This window comes from Pristiophorus japonicus, chromosome 13, assembly GCF_044704955.1.
Source record: "Pristiophorus japonicus isolate sPriJap1 chromosome 13, sPriJap1.hap1, whole genome shotgun sequence".
Taxonomy (NCBI): Eukaryota; Metazoa; Chordata; class Chondrichthyes; family Pristiophoridae; genus Pristiophorus; species Pristiophorus japonicus.
Window position 1 is genome coordinate 191,682,128 of NC_091989.1, and position 25,772 is coordinate 191,707,899.

Genomic DNA, 25,772 nt, shown 5'->3' on the forward strand with positions numbered 1-25,772 from the left:
AACTTCCTGCAATTTTTCCCCACCTTTTAAAGGGGAGGTATCCTCAATTAAAGGGGAGGTGTCCTCTGGCCAAAAAAATTTAAATGTGTTGTGGTTTCCCAACACAAGAGGGCGGCACTTACTCATCTTTAAACACAAGCCGGACACTGCGGATGCTGGAAATCTGAAGTGGAACACAGAAAATGCTGGAAACAGTCAGCAGGCCAGGCAAAATCTGTGGAGAGAGAAACAGAGTTAACGTTTCAGGTCGATGACCCTTCGTCAGAACTGTATTCAAGACTGAGGTCGATAGATGTTTTAGGAACAAATTAAGGGATATAGCGATCGGGCGGGAAAGTGGAGTTGAGGTCGAAAATCAGCCGTGATCTTATTGAATGGCAGAGCAGTCTCGAGGGGCCGAATGGCCGACTCCTGCTCCTATTTCTTACGTGAAGCACCTTAGGATGATTTTCTACATTAAAGGTGCTATATAAATACAAGTTGTTGTTATGTTCTTATTAACCGGTAAAAGTGAAGAGATGTAACTGGTTTTAAGCAAGTACAGAGGCAGGGAAATGGGAGGGTGGGGGGGAGAACAAAAGGGAAGGTCTGTGATGGGGTGGGAGGGAAGAGTGATTGTGGGGCAAGGGATGAGGGTACAAAGCAAAAGGAGATGGTAATGGGACAGATATAAAAACAAAAGCTGGGTCCAGAGGAGGTGTAAATGGGAACGGCACACTCATCAGCAGCTGCCGTGTGAAGAAATTGGAGCCTAGGTTATGATCTGAAATTGTTGAACTCGATGTTGACGCCAGAAAAAAGAAAGAAAACTTTGCATTTATATAGCACCTTTCACGACCACCAGACATTTCAAAGCACTTTACAGCCAATGCAGTACTTTTGGAGTGTAGTCACTGTTGTAATGTGCCCTCTGTTTGCTGACCCTCTGCCAATGGGAACAGTTTTTCCCTATTGGGTTCCTTAAGCAGTATGTAATGGAACCAACCAGGGGCAGGCTATCTTAGATCTGGTCCTGTGTAATGAGACAGGATTAATAAACAATCTCCCAGTAAAGGATCCCCTTGCAATGAGTGATCATAGCATGATTGAATTTCAAATTCAGATGAGAAAGTTGGATCTCTAACCAGCGTACTAAGCTTAAATAAAGGAGACTATGAAGGTATGAGGGCAGAGTTGGGTAAAGTGGACTGGGAAAATAGATTAAAGTGTAGGATGGTTGATGAACAGTGGTGTACATTTAAGAAGTTATTTCACAACTCTCAAGAAAAATATATTCCATTGAGGAGGAAAGGGCGTAAGAGAAAAGATAGCAATCCGTGGCTAACTAAAGAAATAAAGGACGGTATCCAATTAAAAACAAGGACATACAAAGTGGTATAAACTAGTGGGAGGACAGAAGATTGGGAAGCTTTTAAAAGCCAGCAAAGAATGACTAAAAAATGATTAACAAAAGGGAAGATAGACTATGAAAGCAAACTAGCATGAAATATAAAAACAGATAACAAGAGTTTCTATAGGTATATAAAAAGGAAAAGAGTGGCTAAAGTAAATGTTGGTCCCTTAGAGGACGAACCGGGAAATTAGTAATGGGGAACATGGAGATGGCAGAAACTCTGAACAAATATTTTGTATCAGTCTTTACGGTAGAGGACACTAACAATATTCCAACAGTGGATAGTCTAGGGGCTATAGGGGGGAGGAACTTAACACAATCACAATCACTAAGGAGGTGGTACTCAGTAAGATAATGGGACTAAAGGCAGATAAATCCCCTGGACCTGATGGCTTGCATCCTAGGGTCTTAAGAGAAGTAGCGGCAGGGATAGTGGATGCATTGGTTGTAATTTACCAAAATTCCCTGGATTCTGTGAAGGCCCCAGCAGATTGGAAAACTGCAAATGTAACCCCCCTATTTAAAAAAGGAGGCAGACAAAAATCAGGAAACTATAGACCAGTTAGCCTAACATCTGTGGTTGGGAAAATGTTGGAGTCCATTATTAAAGAAGCAGTAGCAGGACATTTGGAAAAGCAAAATTCAGTCAGGCAGAGTCAGCATGGATTTATGAAGGGAAGTCATGTTTGACAAATTTGCTGGAATTCTTTGAGGATGTAACAAGCAGGGTGGATAAAGGGGAACCAGTGGATGTGGTGTATTTGGACTTCCAGAAGGCATTTGAAAAGGTGCCACATAAAAGGTTACTGCACAAGATAAAAATTCACAGGGTTGGGGGTAATATATTAGCATGGATAGAGGATTGGCTAACGAACAGAGAACAGAGAGTCGGGATAAATGGTTCATTCTCTGGTTGGCAATCAGTAACTAGTGGGGTGTCGCAGGGATCAGTGCTGGGACCCCAACTATTTACAATATATATTAACAACTTGGAAGAAGGGACTGAGTGTAACGTAGCCAAGTTTACTGATGATACAAAGATGGGAGGAAAAGCAATGTGTGAGGAGGACACAAAAAATCTGCAAAAGGACAGGCTAAGTGAGTGGGCAAAAATTTGGCAGCTGGAGTATAATGTTGGAAATTGTGAGGTCATGCACTTTGGCAGAAAAAAAATCAAAGAGCAAGTTATTATTTAAATGGAGAAAAATTGCAAAGTGCTGCAGTACAGCGGGACCTGGGGGTACGTGTGCATGAAACACAAAACATTAGTATGCAGGTACAGCAAGTGATCAGGAAGGCCAATGGAATCTTGGCCTTTATTGCAAAGGGGATGGAGTATAAAAGCAGGGAAGTCTTGCTACAGTTATACAGGGTATTGGTGAGGCCACACCTGGAATACTGCGTGCAGTTTTGGTTTCCACATTTACAAAAGGATATATTTGCTTTGGAGGCAGTTCAGAGAAGGTTCACTCGATTGATTCCGGGGATGAGGGGGTTGATTTATGAGGAAAGGTTGAGGAGGTTGGATCTCTGCTCATTGGAATTCAGAAGAATGAGAGGTGAATTTATCAAAATATATAAGATTATGAGGGGGCTTGACAAGGTTGATGCAGAGAGGATGTTTCCACTGAGAGGGGAGACTAGAACTAGGGGGCATAATCTTAGAATAAGGAGCCGCCCATTTAAAACTGAGATGAGATGGAATTTCTTCTCTCAGAGGGTTGTAAATCTGTGGAATTCGCTGCCTCAGAGAGCTGTGGAAGCTGGGACATTGAATAAATTTAAGACAGAAATAGACAGTTTCTTAAACAATAAGGGGACAAGGGGTTATGGGGAATGGGCGGGGAAATGGAGCTGAGTCCATGATCAGATCAGCCATGATCTTATTGAATGACGGAGCAGGCTCAAGGGCCATATGGCCTACTCCTGCTCCTATTTCTTATGTTGTTATGTTCTATTTATACATGATTTTGAACACCTCTATTATATTGCCCCTGAATCGTCTCTGCTCGAAGGAGAACAGCCCCAGCTTCTCCAGCCTCTCCACGTCACTGAACTCCTTCATCCCTGGAACCCTTCTGGTAAATCTCCTCCGGAGCCTCTCCAAGACCTTGATGTCCTTCCTAAATTGCAGAGCCCAGAGTTGACACAATACTCCAGCTGGCCCCTCACCAGTGATTAATAAAAGTTTAGCATAACTTCCTTGTTTTTGTACTCTATTCCTCCATTTTTAAAACTAAGGATCCCCTACGTTTTTTTAACAGCCATATCAACTTATCCTGCCACCTTCACAGATTGGTGCATTGTATGGGGAAGGGCAGTCTGCTTTCTATCAAAATCAGATTTGTTGACTGGAACATTGACTGGAATTCAGCCTCTTTGTTGTTTGTCTTGAGCATCTCTGCTGCATGGCCAGGGTCAGCCATTGCTCAGTGGGCAGCACTCACGTCCGAGTCCAAAGGTCGTGGGTCCAAACTCCAAAGAATTGAGCACAGAAATCTAGGCTGACGCTCCCACTGCAGTACTGAGGGAGCGCTGCACTGTCGGAGGGGCAGTACTGAGGGAGTGCCGCACTGTCGGAGGGGCAGTACTGAGGGAGCGCCGTACTGTCGGAGGGGCAGTACTGAGGGAGCGCTGCACTGTCGGAGGGTCAGTACTGAGGGAGCGCTGCACTGTAGGAGGGTCAGTACTGAGGGAGCACCATACTGTCAGAGGGTCAGTACTGAGGGAGCACCATACTGTCGGAGGGTCTGTACTGAGGGAGCACCATACTGTCGGAGGGTCAGTACTGAGGGAGCGCCGTACTGTCAGAGGGTCAGTACTGAGGGAGCGCCGTACTGTCGGAGGGGCAGTACTGAGGGAGCGCTGCACTGTCGGAGGGTCAGTACTGAGGGAGCACCATACTGTCAGAGGGGCAGTACTGAGGGAGCGCCGTACTGTCGGAGGGTCAGTACTGAGGGAGCGCCATACTGTCGGACGGACAGTACTGAGGGAACGCCGTACTGTCGGAGGGGCAGTACTGAGGGAGCATTGTACTTCGGGGGGGGGGGGCGGCAGTACTGAGGGAGCGCTGCACTGTCGGAGGGGCAGTACTGAGGGAGCGCCGCACTGTCGGAGGGGCAGTACTGAGGGAGTGCCGCACTGTTGGAGAGGCAGTACTGAGGGAGCTCCGCACTATTGGAGGGGCAGTACTGAGGGAGCGCCGCACTGTCGGAGGGGCAGTACTGAGGGAGTGCCGCACTGTTGGAGGACCCAGTGCTGAGGGAGCGCCGCACTGTCGGAGGGGCAGCGCTGAGGGAGCGCCGCACTATCGGAGGTGCTATCGAAGAAGAGCAGGGGGTGTTCTCCCCGGTTCTTGGCCAATATTTATCCCTCAACCGACATCACTAAAATGTAGTCATTTACATCATAGCTGTTTGTGGGTGCTTTCTGTTCGCAAATTGGCTGCCGCGTTTCCTACATCATCATCATAGGAGGTCCCTCGAACGAGGATGACTTGCTTCCACATGAATTCACAGATGTTACAATGAAGGACCCGATGTTCCAGTCCGGAACTCCAATTGACGGGGTGGAAGATGCCTGTGTGGTGACTGTTGCACACCAGCCACTACACGGGCTTGACAGAACTGGGTCTTTATCCAGGGGCAAGGGTTAACCAGGACGACTGGAGACCTGCTCTGCTGCACGGACCTAGTGCGCTCACATATCGCAGTGTGGGCTGGGCCCGTGCTGCCCCTGGGCCCTCGCCTCTCCTGGGCCCCGTACCCTCATTCGCCGCACCTCCGCCATGATCTCTCGCTGCTCCTCCGCCACAAACACTCGCCACACCTCCGCCATGATCTCTCGCTGCTCCTCCGCCACAAACACTCGCCACACCTCCGCCATGATCTCTCGCCGCTCCTCCGCCACAAACATTCGCCACACTTCCGCCATGATCTCTCGCCGCTCCTCCGCCACAAACATTCGCCACACCTCCGCCATGATCTCTCGCCGCTCCTCCGCCACAAACATTCGCCACACTTCCGCCATGATCTCTCGCTGCTCCTCCGCCACAAACATTCGCCACACTTCCGCCATGATCTCTCGCTGCTCCTCCGCCACAAACATTCGCCACACTTCCGCCATGATCTCTCGCTGCTCCTCCGCCACAAACATTCGCCACACTTCCGCCATGATCTCTCGCTGCTCCTCCGCCACAAACATTCGCCACACTTCCGCCATGATCTCTCGCTGCTCCTCCGCCACAAACATTCGCCACACCTCCGCCATGATCTCTCGCTGCTCCTCCGCCACAAACACTCGCCACACCTCCGCCATGATCTCTCGCTGCTCCTCCGCCACAAACATTCGCCGCACCTCCGCCATGATCTCTCGCCGTTCCTGCACCATGATCTTTCGCCGCTCAATCCGCCTCAATCACTCGCAGCACCTGCACAATCTCTCGCCGCTCCTCCGCCCCGACCTTCCCGACCCACCGATGTTCCTGCCCACGCTCCAAACGGCACCCAGTCGCCCACCTCGAAGCCGTCGCACACTCGGAACAGCTCGCGCATTTCCTACATTACAACAGTGACTACACTTTAAAAACGTGCTTCATTGGCTGTAAAGCGCTTTGAGGTCATAAAAGGCACTATATAAATACAAGTGCTTTCTGTTCTTGCTGCCAAGGACACGGAGCTGAATAATTAAACATCAGTGGTGTTCAATGGGTAATCCTTCCCACGTCCCCCTCCCTGCAATGTAAGGTTGATGTTGCGTTTCCTGCTTTCAGTGGAATTTGTGGCTGGTTTAGAAGTTGCAACAGGAATGGCTGAGGAATTTCAGTTCCGACCTGTTTCTTAAGATCGCCTGTCCAATTGGGGGAAAAAGTGTGTGGGGGGGTGTATTATACACGACTGCGTACTATAATCAGAGGGTTTGGGTAATGGTTCTCCACATTGCACCGCTTATTTCAATTGTACAACTTTGATGAACTAACTTTAATTTGACTCGGGTGAGGGGTGGGAGGAGTGAAAATATTTCCACCCGCAGCAGGATCAACCAGGCCACTGGCAGTCGGCACGTCAATCACAAGCAGCCACACAGAGGTTGGCTGCACCGAGCCAGTCAGGGGGAGTTAAACCAGCAGGAAGTACCTTAGCCCTGCAGCCGCACAACACAATAGAGAACCCCTGTACAACACTGAACCAGAAAACAACCAGCTTCCTCTGAGCAACAAACGAAAGGCTGAGGAATGGAGGTCAACCCTTTGTTTCTGCGCTCCAAGCGCAGTGTGCTGAAGATTGCAGAAATGGTAAGAGGGGAGAAAGTCTGTGCAAAGGGCATTCTCTCCATGAGGAATGTGTGTGTGTGTGCCCCCATCCCCCAATGCATGAATTGTCTCACAGGGGGGGAGGGGGGTTTGGCCTGGGTCACGAGCGTGGGCAGTACACACACAGCACCTAGCACAATGTCCCAGGGTTTGAGCTCTGGTCCTTGACCTCAGTTGGGGCAGAATTCTTTCCTCTTTTATTCATTCCTGGGATGTGAGCATTGTTGGCGAGGCCGGCATTTATTGCCCATCCCTATTTGCCCCTTGAGAAGGTGGTGGTGAGCCACCTTCTTGAACCGCTGCAGTCCGTGTGGTGAAGGTGCTCCCACAGTGCTGTTAGGGAGGGAGGCCGCAGCGTGCAGGCCCCGACCTGAGTGAGAACACCAGCGGCAGGTCAGGGCCATATAAGGAGTGGCGAGCGGCCTCGGGAGCAGTGTGGAGGCGTACTACTCCAGGGAGTAGCGCGAGCTGGTGCAGGAGGGCGAAGGCAGTGAAGAGTGATGTCATCAAGGTCCAGGTCGGTGATTGGAGCGTGGGCAGGTACAGCAGGAGCGGCGCGAGAATGTGGAGGGATGTGATCGGGGCCCAGGAGAGACGTGAGTTCAGGGCCAGAGGCCTAGGGGTAGCACGGGCCCAGCCCACACTGCGATATGTGTGCACACTAGATCCGTGCAGCAGAGCTGGTCTCCAGTCGTCCTGGTTAACCCCTTGTCACCGGACCAAGACCTCGCTCTGTCAAGCCCGTGTGGTGGCTGGTGTGCAATGGTCACCCCACGTTAAAAAAATCCACCCACAGGTATCTTCCACCCTTCAGGATGTAGTTCGGGATCCGGAATATTAGGTCCTTCATTGAAACACCTGTGAACTCATCCCTTTTTTGGCGTGGAAGCAAGTCATCCTCGCTTCGAGGGACCATCTTTGAGTGAATGGGGAGAGTAGGGAGGGAGTTCTAGGATTTTGATTGGCCGATAATGAGTTGATTGAGTTGCTGTCTCTCTTGTGTTGTTGGAGCTGCACTCATCCAGGCGAGTGGAGAATATTTCAACGCAATCCTGACTCGATTTCAAAATTCTCATCCTTGTTTACAAATCCCTCCATGGCCCTCGCCCCTCCCTATCTCTGTAATCTCCTCCAGCCCCACAACCCCCCACTCCAAGATTTCTGCCCTCTTGAGCATCCCTGATTATAATCGCTCAACTATTGGGGCCCAGGCAACAGAAGGCACGGCCACCAAGCTCTGGAACTCCCTCCCTAAACCTCTCCGTCTCTCTAATTGTCTTTCCTCCTTCACGATTCTCCTTAAACCCTACCTCTTTGACCAAGTTTTTGGTCACCTGCGGTAATTTCTTATCTTGCTCGGTGTCAAATTTATTTTTTGTCTTAACATTTCTGTGAAGCACCTTGGGACGTTTTATTACATTAAAGGTGCTATATAAATACAAGTTGTTGTTGTGCCTTGTAGATGGTGGGGGGGCTTTGGGGAGTCAGGAGGTGAGACACTCACCGCAGAATACCCAGCCTCTGACCTGCTCTTGTAGCCACAGTATTTATGTGGCTGGTCCAGTTCAGTTTCTGGTCAATGGTGACCCCCAGGATGTTGATGGTGGGAGATTCGGCGATGGTAATGCAGTTGAATGTCATGGGGAGGTGGTTAGACTCTCGCTTGTTGGAGATGGTCATTGCCTGACACTTGTGTGGTGCGAATGTTACTTGCCACTTTTCAGCCCAAGCCTGAATGTTGTCCAGGTCTTGTTGCCTGCGGGCACGGACTGCTCCATTATCTGAGGATTAATAGTTGACTTATTCAGGAGAAGAATGGAGAAAATTGAACATAAAGTGGCTAGCACATTCTACAAAGTGGTAGAATTCCCTAAACCTTGTCTCATGAAGAAAGGTTGGGCCTGTACTCATTGGAGTTTAGAAGAATGAGAGGTGATCTTATCGAAGCATATAAGATTCTGAGGGGGCTGGACAGGGTAGATGCAGAGAGGATGTTTCCCCTCATGGGGGAATCTAGAACTAGGGGGCGTAGTTTCAGAATAAGGGGTCACCATTTAAAACAGAGATGAGGAGGAATTTCTTCTGATTATCGTGAATTTGTGGAATTCTCTGCCCCAGAGAGCTGTGGAGGCTGGGTCATTGAATATATTTAAGGTGGAGATAGACAGATTTCTGAGCGATAAGGGAGTCAAGGGTTATGGGGATCGGGCGGGGAAGTGGAGCTGATCCATGATCAGATCAGCCATTAAATGGCGGAGCAGGCTCAAGGGGCCGAATGGCCAACTCCTGCTCCTATTTCAAATGTTTTTATGTTACTGAGTGAATAACATGTGTCTGTTCCACCTGGCTGTAGGTTGCGGCTTTCGTGGCATTTGTTTCCTTCGCCACTTCCTCCTCGGGGATTTTTATAGCCGTTCCGCTCATGGAGGTGCTCATCACGCTGATGTTCTACCTCACATTTCTACTCAAACTTGACTCCAAAATAACCCTACTGTTCATGCCCCTGATGGTAAGTACAGTCAATGCAAGTTAATATCACTAGCTGGGTCAGACCTGGTCAAAAGCTGGCAGCATGCTGAGAGAGGTGCTGGGAAAACCGGAAGGTGCAAGACCAGTGCATTATCTGTGCTGTACCTGCCCTGGGAGTGTTTGATGGGACAGTGTAGAGGGAGCTTTACTCTGTATCTAACCCCGTGCTGTACCTGCCCTGGGAGTGTTTGATGGGACAGTGTAGAGGGAGCTTTATTCTGTATCTAACCCACTGTACCTGCCCTGGGAGTGTTTGATGGGACAGTGTAGAGGGAGCTTTATTCTGTATCTAACCCGTGCTGTACCTGCCCTGGGTAACAGAGTACCGGTGCTAACACTTGGTGGTTGGTTTGGAAATGTGGTCTATTCCGCAACAATGACATTCCTCACGTTAAGGGGGTCAAAAAGAAAATTTTAACAAAGTTTAATCTTTTGCAGGATTCTGTAAATTCTGCATTTGCGGCCCTGCTCCTGCTGATTGTCAATGTTGGTGCTGTGTTCGGCAAGGTCACTGCTGGGGTCATAACGGGGTCGGTAAGTGACGGACAATCAAATGACCTCAAGTAAATGGTTGTATGATTGGTGCCTGATGAGACTGGGCTCAGAATATGTATTGATGTTGATCATGGGGTTTGTTTTCTGGGATGTGGGCGTCGCTGGCAAGGCCGGCATTTATTGCCCATCCCTAATTGCCCCTTGAGAAGGTGGTGGTGAGCCGCCTTCTTGAACCGCTGCAGTCCGTGTGGTGAAGGTGCTCCCACAGTGCTGTTAGGGAGGGAGTTCCAGGATTGTGACCCAGCGACGATGAAGGAACGGCCGATATATTTCCAAGTCAGGATGGTGTGTGACTGGGAGGGGAACGTGGAGGTGGTGGTGTTCCCATGTGCCTGCTGCCCTTGTCCTTCTAGGGTGTAGAGGTCGTGGGTTTGGGAGGTGCTGCCGAAGAAGCCTTGGCGAGTTGCTGCAGTGCATCTTGTAGATGGTGCACACTGCAGCCAGGGGGCGCCGGTGGTGGAGGGAGTGAATGGTTAAGGTGATGGATGGGGGGCCAATCAAGCATGGCTCTTTCTCTGAATTGAGCACACTGGGGTGGTTTTAACAGGACCCAGCTGGCAATGGTAGCATAGTGGTTATGTTACTGGTCTAGTAATCCAGAGGCCTGGACCAATGATCCGAGAACATGAGTTCAAATCCCACCACGGCAGCTGGGGAATTTAAATTCAGTTAATAATAATCTGGAATAAAAAGCTGGTATCAATAATGGTAACTACTGGATTATCATAAAAACCCATCTGATTCACTAATGCCCTTTTGGGAAGGAAATCTGCCACCCTTACCCGATCTGGCCGATATGTGACTCCAAAACCCACAGACTAGCGAGCCATTAGTTGTCCAGAAGGCGGCTCACCAGCACTCTCGGGGGAAGTTCGGGATGGGCAATAAATGCTGGGCCTTTCCAGCGATGGCCACATCCCGTGAATGAATAAAAAAAGCTCCTGTGAAATTGCCGGGGGAGTTGTGTGATCCTAACGCCTACCCTCCCCAGTGTCAGTCTTCACAGTCGAGCTGGATCCTGAAGGTGCGGACTCATATGTTGGGGCACAGAACCCCCAACCCTCGCACTCCCCAAAGTGTTCATGTGCAGGACAAGGCGGGATATTCAACCACAGGCAGGCATCACAACCAACTCCGATACTGCCTTCACTCAGAGTGCCCCACACACTTGCCAACGAGGAGTGGCACCCAGCCGGAGTCTCCCTGTCCCCCGAGCCAAAGGCCCCGAGACCAACTGCAGCTCCCCTCGTGTGACCAATCGGATAACGCATCGCCGAGACTGAGTGTGGAACTCAGCTGCTCTGTGCAGCTCAGTAAAGCGCTGGTCGGTCAGTGCATTGACGCACCAAGCCATCGGGATTCGACGCGTGTCACCCTCCACGCGAACAAAGGGTCCCGAGCGCGTTTACCCCGCTCCGTTTCCCATTTCCCCCATCCCCCTCTCCAATCTAATCTCGAATGTTGACAGTTGCCGCCTCGACCAGTAACCCCGGGAGTGAATCCCACAGCCTCGCCACTGTCTGTGTGACGAGGTTTCTCCAGCGCTCTGTTCTATTTAATCCTGTATCTCTGGCCCCTCGCTCCCGACCCCTGAACTACCCAGAACAGTCAGCTTCCATCCATCCTGCCCCAAACTTTCAGCATCATCTCGCAGTCCCTCTCGTGTCAGGCATGCGAACAATGAGGCCCCCCCCCCCGACGGAGCCCAAACTTTCATAATCTTAAACACTCCTGTCGTGTCATCCCGCAATCTGTGTTGTTCTAATGCAATAAGGCGATATTTTACAAGTACACAAGCAATATAGTGTGATACTGGATACTCAGCAGGTCAGGCAGCATCTGCGGAGAGAGAGAAAGACTTGCATTTATATAGCGCCTTTCACAACCTCAGGACATCTCAAAGTGCTTTACAGCCAATGAAGTACTTTTTGGAGTGTAGTCACTGCTGTAATGTGGGACACGCGGCAGCCAAATTGCGCACAGCAAGCTCCCACAAACAGCAATGTGACAATGACCGGATAATCTGTTTATTGTGATGTTGGCTGAGGGATAAATATTGTCCCAGGACACCGGGGAGAACTCCGCTGCTCTTCTTCCAATAGTGCCCGTGGGATCTTTTACTCCACCTGAGAGAGCAGACGGAGCCTGGGTTTAACTTCTCATCCGAAAGAGAACCGGGGTTAATGTTTCAGGTCGATGACCTTGCGTCAGCAAGGTGTCTGGATGAGAGACGAGTTCTTCTGTGTGGATACTAACGATCTCCTGTCTATTCTGCAGGTCTTTGGGTTCATAGCGGCTGTCCTTTACGCTGCCGATACTTACCTGATGTTCAGCCTTGTGACGTTCAACCAGCGCAAGGCTCCCAGCACATAAAGCGATGGGAACCAGGTTCTTCGTGACTCAAGTCAGCCACGGATTTGTCAGTCCGACCCAGCTCCCAGTGGATTCACAGCTTTAGCTACAGCCTTCTCGAGGTAGCGTCTTGTATCCCTACAATTTCCCGCGCCGTTTGCTCGCAGCCACGCCCACCCCATGTCCAACACACAGCGACGATCCTAGATGGTGGAAGGTCACTGCTGATTGGGCAAAGCAGGGACTCTACCTTTAACACGATCTGCCTTAATCCCAAGGAGAATCCTCCCGCTGAGCACTGTCAGTGTAACACTCTTGCTCGGTACAAGCTCCTCTTGCACGGTGACATCTTTATATAGAATTATGTAGAATTTACGGCACAGAAACAGCCCATTGGGCCCCACCGCTCCCGTGCCGGGGTTTATGCTCCACACCAGCCCCCTCCCACCCCTCTCCATCTCACCCCATCACCATATCCCTCTGTTCCTTTCTCTCATGTGTTTATCCAGCTTCCCCTCAAATATATCGATACTATTCACCTCACCCCCTCCCTGTGGCAGCGGGTTCCACATTCTCACCGCTCTCTGGGTAAAGAACCTCCTCCTGAATGTAAGAACTTAAGAATTAGGAGCAGGAGTCGGCCATTCGGCCCCTCGAGCCTGTTCCGCCATCCAATAAGATCGCGGCTGATCATCTACCTCAACTCCACTTTCCTACCCGACCCCATATCCCTCGATTCCCCTCGAGTCCAAAAATCTATCGATCTGAGCCTTGAATATCCATAGAAACATAGAAAATAGGTGCAGGAGTAGGCCATTCGGCCCTTCGAGCCTGCACCGCCATTCAATATGATCATGGCTGATCATTCCCTCAGTACCCCATTCCTGCTTTCTCTCCATACCCCTTGATCCCTTTAGCCGTAAGGGCCATATCTAACTCCCTCTTGAATATATCCAGTGAACTGGCATCAACAACTCTCTGCGGCAGGGAATTCCACAGGTTAACAACTCTGAGTGAAGAAGTTTCTCCTCATCTCAGTCCTAAATGGCTTAACCCTTATCCTAAGACCGTGTCCCCTGGTTCTGGACTTCCCCAACATCGGGAACATTCTTCCCGCATCTAACTTGTCTAGTCCTGTCAGAATCTTGTACGTTTCTATGAGATTCCCTCTCATCCTTCTAAACTCCAATGTATAAAGGCCCAGTTGATCCAGTCTCTCCTCATAAGTCAGTCCAGCCATCCCTGGAATCAGTCTGGTGAACCTTTGCTGCACTCCCTCAATAGCAAGAACGTCCTTCCTCAGATTAGGAGACCAAAACTGAACACAATATTCCAGGTGAGGCCTCACCAAGGCCCTGTACAACTGCAGTAAGACCTCCCTGCTCCTGTACTCAAATCCCCTAGCTATGAAGGCCAACATACCATTTGCCTTCTTCACCGCCTGCTGTACCTGCATGCCAACTTTTAACAACTGAGCCTCCACAGCTCTCTGGGGCTGAGAATTCCAAAGATTCACCACCCTCTAAGTGAAGAAGTTCCTCCTCATCTCAGTCCTAAATTCTCTCTTGGATTTATTAATGACTATTTTATAGCGATACGCCCCTGCCCCACAGGTCTGCCTAGATTAAAGAGGTCGTGTTCTTCTTTACGGGTTTGCCAGAGATATTAGGCTGAGGAACAGCTCAGAAACTCATTTGCCATGTTGCCTCAGATAGTGAGGGCGACAATGCTTGTCTCACTCATGCGGGCAGGTGTGACTGTTCGACTGTGTGAAGGTGTGCGTACCCAGTGTCTGGTCCCTTTTAAGCTCATGTTGTGCGTGCTGCAATTTACACACGTGTTATCGATCACTCTGACGATGAAAGCCACTCAACTTCGATAGATTTTCTTGTGTGTCTCACAATGTACTGGAAGTCAATGTGTCACTCCTTCAATAAAAAAAGAAATCTCCAAAATTAAATCTTTCATCTTCTCTATTTACAGAAAGAAATAACTTTCGTTTCCACAGCACCCTTCCACATCCCAAAGCACTTTACAGCCAATTTGGAAATGTAGTCACTGGTGTACTGCAAGAAACCGATATGTGCACAGCAAGCTCCCACAAACAGCGCTATGATAATGACCAGATAATCTATTTTTAGTGATGTTGGTTGAGGGATAAATATTGGTCCCAGGACACCAGGGATAACTCCCCTGCTCTTCTTTGAAATAGTGCCGTGGGATCTTTAAACGAGCACACGGGGCCTCAGTTTAACGACGCAGCCAAAAGACAGCCCCTCCGAAAGTGCAGCGCTCCCTCACTACTGCCCCTCTGACAGCGCGGCACTCCCTCACTACTGCCCCTCCGACAGCGTGGCACTCCCTCAGTACTGCCCCCCGACAGTGCAGCACTCCCTCAGTACTGCCCCTCCGACAGCGCGGCACTCCCTCAGTACTGCCCCTCCGACAGCGCGGCACTCCCTCACTACTGCCCCTCCGACAGTGCAGTGCTCCCTCAGTACTGCCCCTCCGACAGTGCGACAATGCAGCGCTCCCTCAGTACTGCCCGCCGACAGTGTGGCACTCCCTCAGTACTGCCCCTCCAACAGTGTGGCACTCCCTCAGTACTGCACTGGAGTGTCAGCCTTGATTATGGGTTCAAGTCTCTGGAGTGGGACTTGAGACTTTCTGACTCAGATGAGAGTTCTGCCCAGTGAGCCACGGCTGATGCATTTACTTAATCTTAAAAATTGCCCCAATTGTTGCCATCTCGGCCCCACTATCTCGCCCCACTATCTCACCCCCCCCCCCCCACCCCCCCCACAGACCATTCCTTGTGTGTTTGGGCTGCACATGGACATCGTGGCTGTGCCCACTACCGAACACGCCCAGCATTCACACACACACAGCTGGATAACCAGTTTCCTCTGCCCACCTGGGGAACGCTTGCCGTGTAGGAGTTCCGAGTAGAGCGCTTGCTTTGGGAGTCTCGTGTCGGGAAGGCGGGTGATGTGGCCCACCCAACGGAGCTGGTCGAGTGTGGTCAGTGTTTCGATGCTGGGAATGTTGGCCTGAGCGAGAACACTGACGTTGGTGCGTCTATCCTCCCAGGGGATTTGCAGAATCTTGTGGAGGCAGCGCTGGTGGTACTTCTCCAGCGACTTGAGGTGTCTGCTGTATATGGTCCATGTCTCTGAGCCATACAGGAGGGCGGGTATTACTACTGCCCTGTAGACCATGAGCTTGGTGCCAGATTTGAGGGCCTGGTCTTCAAACACTCTCTTCCTCAGGCGACCGAAGGCTGCGCTGGTGCACTGGAGGCGGTGTTGGACCTCGTCATCGATGCCTGCCCTTGCTGATAGTAGGCTCCCGAGGTATGGAAAGTGGTCCACGTTGTCCAGGGCTGTGTCGTGGATCTTGATGACGGGGGCAGTGCTGTGTGGCGGGGGTCAGGTTGGTGGAAGACCTTTGTGTTACGGATGTTTAGTGTAAGGCCCATACTTTCGTGCGCCTCGGTGAAGATGTTGACGATGACTTGGAGTTTAGCCTCGAAATGTGCACAGAAGCAAGCGCACAAATCCCTCAGTGCTACGCCCAGAAGCATTAACCGGCCTTTTCTCTTTCCAGGACCTGACACGCCGGCGTTGTATTTCCAGCTGGTTCTGTACTTCTTTCCCATTTCCATCAGTTTCCTGTTTGATCCTTCCCAGTTTCTGTGGTTCAATAGTTTGGATCCGAGAAAGGAAAATCGGAATATCTTATTCATGGCAAGAGCGCAGGGATTTGGCTGCCCAGGTACACAAATCACTAAAGAAAGAAACATTTGGCTTTCTATAGTGCCTTTCATGACCACCGGATGTCTCAAAGCGCTTTACAGCCAATGAAGTACTTTTGGGGTGTAGTCACTGTTGTAATGTGGGAAACGCAGCAGCCAATTTACACAGCAAGCTCCCACACACTGCAATGTGATAAATGACCAGATAATTTGTTTTAGCATTTTAAAAACAGAAAGTGCTGGAAATACTCAGCAGGTCAGGCAGCATCGGTGGAGAGAGAAACAGAGTTAATGTTTCAGGTCTTCGGCATTTCCAGCATTTTTGTTTTTAATTTAGATTCCAGCATCTGCAGTATTGTGCTTTTGTGTTGGTAAGAAAGAAAGACTTGAATTTATATAATGCCTTTCACGACCACCGGACATCTCTTACAGCCAATAAAGTGTAGTCACTGTTGTAATGTGGGAAACATGGCAGCCAATCTGCGCACAGAAAGCTCCCACAAACAGCGATGTGATAATGAGCAGATAATCTGTTTTAAGGGATAAATATTGAATAACTCCCCTGCTCTTCTTCAAAGTAGTGTCATGGGATCTTTAGCATCCACCTGAGAGAGCAGACGGGGCCTCAGTTTAACGTCTCATCCAAAGGACGGCACCTCCAACAGTGCAGCACTCCCTCAGCACTGCACTGGAGTGTCAGCCTAGATTTTTTTTTAATGGTCAAATCCCTGGAATGAGACTTGAACGCGCAGCCTTCTGACTCAGAGGCAAGGGTGCTGCCCACTGAGTCGCAGCTGATACTAAAAGCTAATGCACAGATACAAAAAGTAATCTAACAGGCTCATGGAATGTTGGGAGGAAGTGATGCGTCAGTTGTACAGAGCTCTGGTCAGACCCCGTGTGCAGTAACTGCGTCCAGTCCTGGGTCCCGCACCTCAGGGAGGATATACCGGCCTGGGAGAGGGAGCGCAAGTTCACCAGACTGATACTGGGGCTGAAAGGGTTCAATTATGACGGGTTGTATAAACTTGGCTTGTGTTTCCTTGAGTTTAGAATACTGAGCGATGGTCTGATGGAGGTGTTTAAAATGATAAACGGGCAGACAGAGAGAAACTATTTCCTCTGGTGGGGGGAGACCAGAACAAGGGGGAGTCCCCTTAAAGTTAGAGCCCGGCCGTTCAGGGGTGATGTCAGGGAGCACTTCTTCACACAAAGGGCCGTGGGAATCTACAACTCTCTCCCCAAAAAATGCTGTTGAGGCTGTGGGGGGGCAATTGGAGCTTTCAAGACTGAGATGGAGAGATTTTTGGGGGGTAAGGGTATCGAGGGATACGGAGCCAAGGCGGGTAACTGGAGTTGAGGTGTAGATCGGCCACGAGCTGATTGAATGGCGGAACATGGTTGGCGGGGCTGAATGGCCTCGTCCTGTTCCAGTGTGCGTAATACTGCAATGTGCCCACTGCACCACCAGACTTAACCACTGAGAGTAATGGCCTTAAAGGAGGAGCACTCGAAGGTACAGCGCAAGCCAGTCCGGGAGGGCGACGGCTGTGACGAGGGCGACTGGATTGAACGTCATCAAGGTCCAGGTCGCTGATTGGAGCGTGGGCAGGTACAGTAGGAGCAGCGAGAGATTGTAGAGCCATGTGACCGGGGCCCAGGAGAGGCGTGAGTTTGGGGCCCAGAAGAGATGAGGGCCCAGGGCCAGCCCACACTGCGATATGTGAGCGCGCTCAGTCCGTGCAGCAGAGCTGGTCTCCAGTCGTCCTGGTTAACCCTTGCCACTGGACCAAGACCTCGCTCTGTCAAGCCCGTGTGGTGGCTGGTGTGTAACGGCCACCCCACGTTAAAAAAAATCCACGCACAGACATCTTCCACCCTTCAGGATGTAGTTCGGGATCCGGAATATTAGGTCCTTTACTGAAACACCTGTGAACTCATCCCTTTTTGGCGTGGAAGCAAGTCACCCTCGCTTCGAGGGATTGCAATGAGGATGATGCACCACCAGAGGGGGCTCTAAGTTGGCAGTCAGGATGATGGCCAATTGGCATCGTTCGCCGGCAATCCGCCTTTGAAACTGACCGCAACTTTGGGATTGGGCGCGGATGGGATCCCAAAGTTGCGATCTATCAATGACAGCTCCAAATCTGGCTGTGCTATGCCCCCCCTCCCCGCTCCCACACCCCCAAAGAGCCGGCAATCGGTGAAATCTCGTAAATCATTGAAAAGGACAAGAACTTTGGCTCTCCCGCAGTAAGCGCACTTTACATTCCCCACTAAAAGTCAGGCCCATTGGGAATCCTGTGTAACTGGGGTTTTAACAGAGTATTGACTGCTTAAACAACGGTTTTGTTATGTTCAGAATAACTCCACAAGACTGTGTACTGTAAGCTCAAACTGTTGTGACCTTGGTCTCTTTAATGTAACTCCAGAGTGAGGAAGCAGCCTGGTACACTGCCTTTTATACCTGCTTGCCCAGGGTGTGCAGGTAACCCTTGGGTCTCCCACAGGTGCGCCCCCTGGTGGCAAGTCTTACACACTAGTAAAGTTTACATGCATAACATACAACCCTGACTAACTCATCTTCATTTGTGTGCAGTGTGAAATGTGTCATTTTAATAAAAATTAAAATTTTCAAGAAACTTTACAAAGAAATCTTTTTTGTTTTTAAGTTTGTCTATTGTATTGCTTATTTCAGGTTTGCCTTTTCGACGTGTAACAGCCCTAATCTTTGTTTTGCCCTCCCCAACTAGTTTAAAAAGTTAGAATTTTAAGAACTTACTTACTTCCTTGTTTGCCGTCTGTGAGAATTCTGCCTTTTGATTGGCTGCTCAGACAGCCTATTGACGACACAGCAGTTTGGGTCAGGTGATCCCCGCTGTCCTCTGTTGGCCCCCACTCGCCTGCGCTTCGCTCCTGGCTGCAAATTCCAGACCTATATTTCTTTATTTTTTTACAAAGGACTTGGTTTGAGGATTTAGAGAGATTTTCTGCATTGTGTTATTAGTGTAATTTCATAGGAAAATAGGAACATAAGAAATAGGAGCAGGAGTCGGCTATTTGGCCCCTCGAGCCTGCTCCGCCATTCAATAAGATCATGGCTGATCTGATCATGGACTCGGCTCCACTTCCCTGCCCGCTCCCCATAACCCTTCACTCCCTTATTGCTCAAAAATCTGTCTATCTCCGTCTTAAATATATTCAATGACCCAGCCTCCACAGCTCTCTGGGACAGAGAATTCCACAGATTTACAACCCTCTGACAGAAGAAATTCCTCCTCATCTCAGTTTTAAATGGTTAGCCCCTTATTTTTAAACTATGCCCCCTAGTTCTAGATTCCCCCACAAGGGGAAACATCCTCTCTACATCTACCTTGTCGACCCCCTTAGTATTTTGAATGTTTCAATAAGATCACCTCTCATTCTTCTAAACACCAATGAGTATAGGCCCAACCTACTCAACCGTTCTGTTATATATGTAAACTTGTATTTGCTCTGTACAGCCACCAGAGGGCTCATCACCTGGAGTCCCAAGGGATTCCATAATCCCTTGGGAGCACAGGTATTTAAGGAGGCTTCACAGGTTGGAGAGGCACTCTGGAGACCTGCAATAAAAGACTAAGGTCACACATTACTTTGAGCTCACAGTGTTCAGTCTGACTCTTTCTCCATACACTACAACTGGCAACGAGATACAGATAGCGAACCCAAAGATGCAGAGAACAGTGAGCATCCTGGAGAAATTCTCGGAGGGAGATGATTGGGAAACTCTTGTGGAGCGACTCGACCAATACTTCGTGGCCAACGAGCTAGATGGGGAAGAGAGCGCTGCCAAATGAAGGGCGATCCTCCTCACCGTCTGTGGGGCACCAACGTATGGCCTCATGAAGAATCTGCTCACTCCAGCGAAACCCACGGAGAAATCATACGACGATTTGTGCACACTGGTCCGAGAGCATTTGAACCCGAAGGAAAGTGTTCTGATGGCGAGGTACCAGTTCTACAACTACAAAAGGTCTGAAGGCCAGGAAGTGGCGAGTTATGTCGTTGAGTTAAGACGCCTTGCAGGACATTGCGAATTTGAAGGACATTTGGAGCACATGCTCAGAGACTTTTTCGTACTTGGCATTGGCCACGAAACCATACTTCGCAAACTTTTGACTGTAGAGACCCCAACCTTGAGTAAGGCCATAGCGATAGCCCAGGCGTTCATTGCCACCAGTGACAATACGAAGCAAATCTCTCAGCACACAAGTGCTGCTTCAAGTACAGTGAACAAAGTGATGTTGTTTTCGAATCATAATGTACAGGGCAGGTCACACATACCTGCAGCTACACGTCCGCAGATGTCTCAGAGTCCACCATCAAGGGTGATGAATGCAAGGCCATTAACAACTTGTTGGCGCTGCGGGGGTGATCATCGTTTCCATTCATGCCGATTCAAAGAGTACGTTTGTAAGGGCTGTGGAACAATGGAACACCACCAACGAGTGTGCAGGCGAGCTGCTAGGCCTGCTAAACCTGCAAACCACCATGTTGCAGAGGAGGACAGATCCTCGGAGGATCACAATGGACCAGAGCCTCAGATCGAGGAGGCAGAGGTACATGGGGTGCACACATTCACCACGAATTGTCCCCCGATAATGCTGAATATTGAACTAAATGGACTCCCGGTGTCAATGGAGCTGGACACGGACGCGAGCCAGTCCATCATGGACAAAAAGACTTTCAAAAGGTTGTAGTACAACAAGGCCTCAAGGCCAGTCTTAACTCCAATTCGCACAAAATAAAGAACTTACACAAAATAACTGATTCCTGTAATTGGCAGTGCTACCGTAAAGGTCACCTACGATGGAGCGGTGCACAAGCTACCACTCTGGGTGGTATCGGGCGATGGTCCCACGCTGCTCGGCAGGAGCTAGCTGGGAAAGATACGCTGGAACTGGGATGACGTCCGAGCGCTTTCGCCCGCTGACGATACTTCATATGCCCAGGTCTTAAACAAATTTCCTTCGCTGTTTGAGCCAGGCATCTGGAAATTCCAAGGAGCAAAAGTGCAGATCCACCTAATTCCGGGGGCGCGACCCATCCATCACAAGGCGAGAGCAGTTCCGTACATGATGAGAGAAAGGGTAGAGATCGAGCTAGACCGGCTACAACGAGAGGGCATCATTTCCCCGATCGAGTTCAGTGAGTGGGCCAGTCCTATTGTCCCAGTCCTCAAGGGAGATGGCACCGTCAGAATCTGTGGTGATTACAAAGTAACTGTCAATCGTTTCTCCCTGCAGGACCAATACCCACTACCAAAGTCCGATGACCTCTTTGCAACGCTGGCGGGAGGAAAGACGTTCACGAAGCTGGATCTGACTTCAGCCGACATGACGCAGGAATTGGAGGACTCATTGAAGGCCCTCACTTACATCAGCACGCACAAAGGTCTTTTTGTTTATAACAGGTGCCCGTTTGGAATCCGATCAGCAGTGGCAATATTCCAGAGAAACATGGAAAGTTTACTGAAGTCGGTCCCCCACACCGTGGTCTTCCAGGACGACATCTTGGTCACAGGTTGGAACACAGTCGAGCATCTGCAGAACATGGAGGAGGTTCTTACTCGACTCAACCGCGTGGTGCTCAGGTTAAAACGCTCGGTGCGTTTTCCTGGTGCCTGAAGTGGAGTTCCTGGGAAGGAAGATTGCGGCGGACGGCATCAGGCCCACCAACGCGAAGACAGAGGCAATCGAGAATGCACCGAGGCCACAGAACGTGACGGAGCTGCCGTCGTTTCTGGGAATCCTGAACTACTTTGGTAACTTCTTACTGGGTCTCAGCACCCTGCGAGAATGACTGCGTATCTTACTACGAAAAGGGGATGAATGGGTTTGGGGCAAAAGCCAAGAAAATGCCTTCGTAAAAGCGAGAAAATTGTTATGCTCAAACAAATTGCTTGGGTAATCCATGATCCTTGTAAGCGCTTGGTACCAGCATGTGATGTGTCGTCATAGGGCGTCGGGTGTGTATTGCAACAAGCTAATGATTTCGGGAAACTGCAACCGGTTACTTATGCAGGGAGTCTGTCTAAGGCTGAGAGAGCCTACAGCATGATTGAAAAAGAAGCGTGAGTGTGTGTCTATGGGGTAAAGAAAATGCATCAATACCTGTTTGGGCTTAAATTCGAATTGGAAACTGACCATAAGCCACTTATATCCCTGTTTTCCGAGAATAAAGGGATAAATACCAACGCATCGGCCCGCATCCAGAGATGGGCGCTCACGTTGTCCATATACAACTACGCCATCCGCCACAGGCAAGACACAGAAAACTGCGCCGATGCTCTCAGTAGGCTGCCATTGCCCACCACGGGGGTGGAAATGGCGCAGCCCACAGATCTAGCCATGGTTATGGAAGCATTTGAGAGTGAGCAATCACCCGTCACTGCCCAGCAGATCAAAACCTGGACAAGCCAGGACCCTTTATTATCTCGAGTAAAAAGCTGTGTATTTCACGGGAGCTGGTCCAGTGTCCCAGTGGAAATGCAGGAAGGGATAAAACCGTTCCAATGGCGCAAAGATGAAATGTCTACACAGGCAGACCGCCTTCTGTGGGGCAATCGAATAGTGGTCCCCAAGAAGGGCAGAGACACCTTCATCAATGACCTCCACAGTACCCACCCAGGCATCGTAATGATGAAAGCGATAGCCAGATCCCACGTGTGGTGGCCCGGTATCAATGCGGACTTAAGAGTTCTGCGTTCACAGATGAAATACATACTCGCAGTTAAGCAATGTACCCAGGGAGGTGCCGCTAAGTTTATGGTCTTGGCCCTCCAAACCATGGTCTAGGATACACATCGACTATGCAGGCCCGTTCTTGGGTAAAATGTTCCTTGTGGTTGTAGACGCGTTCTCCAAGTGGATTGAATGTGAGATAATGTCGGCTAACACGTCCGCTGCCACTACTGAAAGCCTGCGGGCCATGTTTGCCACACATGGCTTACCCGATGTGCTGGTGAGCAACAATGGGCCATGTTTTACCAGTGCTGAGTTCAAAGAATTCATGACCCGTAACGAGATCAAACATGTCACATCTGCCCCGTTTAAACCAGCGTTCAATGGTCAGGCAGAGAGAGCAGTGCAAACCATCAAGCAAGGCTTGAAGAGGGGAACTGAAGGCTCACTGCAGACTCGCCTATCCCGAGTCCTGCTTAGCTACCGCACGAGACCCCACTCACTCACTGGGATCCCACCTGCTGAACTGCTCATGAAAAGAGCACTTAAGACAAGGCTCTCGTTAGTTCACCCTGATCTACATGAACAGGTAGAGAGCAGGCGGCTTCAACAAAGTGCATACCATGATAGCGCAAATGTGTCACGCGAGATTGAAATCAATTATCCTGTATTTGTATTAAAGGTCCCAAGTGGTTTCCCGGCACTGTCGTGGCCAAAGAGGGGAGCAGGGTGTTTCGGGTCAAACTTTCACCAGAAACACTTGGACCAAATCAAACTCAGATTCACGGACTATCCTGAGCAACCCACCTTGGACCCTACCTTTTTTGATACCCCAACATACACACCAGTGGCAACCGACACCACGGTTGACCACGAAGCAGAACCCATCATCCACAGCAGCCCAGCGGAGCCCAACACACCAGGCAGCCCAGCAAGGCCAGCTGCCAGCGAGGGCCCAACAAATGATTCAACAACACCAGCTTTCACACCGAGACGATCAACCAGGGCAAGAAGGGCCCCAGATCGACTCACATTGTAAATAGTTACACTACTGACTTTGGGGAGGTGGGTGAGTGTTGTTATATATGTGGACTTGTATTTACTCTGTACAGCCACCAGAGAGCTCATCCCCTGGAGTCCCAAGGGATCCCATAATCCTTTGGGAGCAAAGGTATTTAAGGAGGCTTCACAGATTGGAAAGGCACTCTGGAGACCTGCAATAAAAGACTACGGTCACACGTTACTTTGAGCTCACAGTGTTCATTCTTACTGTTTCTCCATACACAACAATAATCTTATATGTTTTGATAAGATCACCTCTCATTCTTCTGAATTCCAATGAGTTGAGGTCCAACCTACTCAACCTTTCCTCATAAGTCAACCTCCTCATCCTCGGAATCAACCGAGTGAACCTTCTCTGCACTGCCTCCAAAGCAAGTATATCCTTTCGTAAATGTGGAAACCAAAACTGCACGCAATATTCCAGGTGTGGCCTCACCAATACCCTGTATAACTGTAGCAAGACTTCCCTGCTTTTATACTCCATCCCCTTTGCAATAAAGGCCAAGATTCTGCTGGAATTCCTGATCACTTGCTGTACCTGCATACTATCCTTTTGTGTTTCATTCACAAGTACCCCCAGGTCCCGCTGTACTGCGGCACTTTGCAATTTTTCTCCATTTAAATAATAACTTGCTCTTTGATTTTTTTTCTGCCAAAGTGCACGACCTCACACTTTCCAACATTATACTCCATCTGTCAAATTTTTGCCCACTCACTTAGCCTGTCTATGTCCTTTTGCAGATTTTGTGTGCCCTCCTCACACATTGCTTTTCCTCCCATCTTTGTATCGTCAGCAAACTTGGCTACATTACACTCAGTCCCTTCTTCCAAGTCGTTAATATAGATTGTAAATAGTTGAGGTCCCAGCACTGATCCCTGCGGCACCCCACTAGTTACTGATTGTCAACCAGAGAATGATCCATTTATCCCGACTCTCTGTTCTCTGTTAGTTAACCAATCCTCTATCTATGCTAATATATTACCCCCAACCCTGTGAACTTTTATCTTGTGCAATAACCTTTTATGTGTCACCTTGTCAAATGCCTTCTGGAAGTCCAAATACACCACATCCACTGGTTCCCCTTTATTCACCCTGTTTGTTACATCCTCAAAGAATTTCAGCAAATTTATCAAACATGACTTCCCCTTCATAAATCCATGCTGACTCTGCCCGACCGAATTATGCTTTTCCAAATGTCTTGCTACTGCTTCTTTAAAAATAGACGCCCGCATTTTCCCAACCACAGATGTTAGGCTAACTGGTCTATAGTTTCCTGTTTTCTGTCTGCCTCCTTTTTTAAATAGGGGCGTTACATTTGCGATTTTCCAATCCGCTGGGACCTCCCCAGAATCCAGGGAATTTTGGTAGATTACAACCAATGCATAATGGGGGCAAGTAACTTTTTATAGCAGGGAAATGGGGCAACAGCTGATTACAACCGTTCTCCCGCCCGCAATCCTTCCCCTGAGTTTCTTCAATCTTTCTGGTCTGTTCCAAAACGCTTCACAGCCACTGCAGTACTTTGTGTAGTGTGGACAGAGGGGTGGGGAGGAGAGAAGGAGGGCAGAGGGGTTGGGAGGAGAGGGGGAGGGGGGCAGAGAGGGGTGGGGAGGAGAGGGGGAGGGGGGCAGAGGGGTTGGGAGGAGAGGGGGAGGCGAGCAGAGGGGTTGGGAGGAGAGGGGGAGGGGCAGAGAGGGGTGGGGCAGAGAGGGGTGGAGGGGCGCAGAGTTGGGGGGGGCAGGGAAGGGGCATGGGGAGGAGGAGCGGGGGGGAGAATTGGGGAGGGGGTGAGGTAAGAGGCTGGGTGTGAAGGGAGAGTTGCAATGCCAGGTTTGCTGCCTGTCGCTCTGGGTCAGGGTGAGTTTGATCTGAATCCAGCATTGACCTTTATAGGGAGCAGTTCTGCTGCTCCTGGAGAACGAGCATCGTACTGGTGAGAATGAACATGGACAGGCCCCTGTGCAGAGAGCGAGTGTTTCAGGGGAAGTGCTGGAACAGTGATCGGTTGTTGAGAAGGTTCCGGACCGTTTGCACAACACAGACGCTGCAACATGAAGCTGAGGCCAATTATCAGCTCTTTCTTGTAATCC

General features: G+C 49.8%; 1 protein-coding gene across 2 annotated transcripts in view; it reads left to right on the top strand.

Annotated features, from left to right (window-relative positions):
* The window catches only part of LOC139278994 (CKLF-like MARVEL transmembrane domain-containing protein 3), a 65,314-nt gene extending 51,214 nt beyond the window's left edge, over positions 1 to 14,100 (top strand). Inside the window, exons 1-4 of one of the 2 annotated variants that reach the window (XM_070898296.1) lie at positions 6,515 to 6,686; positions 9,058 to 9,213; positions 9,672 to 9,767; positions 12,066 to 14,100. In XM_070898296.1, the coding sequence (XP_070754397.1) occupies positions 6,627 to 6,686; positions 9,058 to 9,213; positions 9,672 to 9,767; positions 12,066 to 12,161 (408 nt within the window). In that variant the 5' untranslated portion in view covers positions 6,515 to 6,626 and the 3' untranslated portion in view covers positions 12,162 to 14,100. Of the gene's footprint in view, positions 1 to 6,514; positions 6,687 to 9,057; positions 9,214 to 9,671; positions 9,768 to 12,065 lie in introns of those variants that run through there. The other variant, XM_070898294.1, reaches the window with a different exon arrangement.
* The last annotated feature ends 11,672 nt before the right edge of the window (positions 14,101 to 25,772 follow it).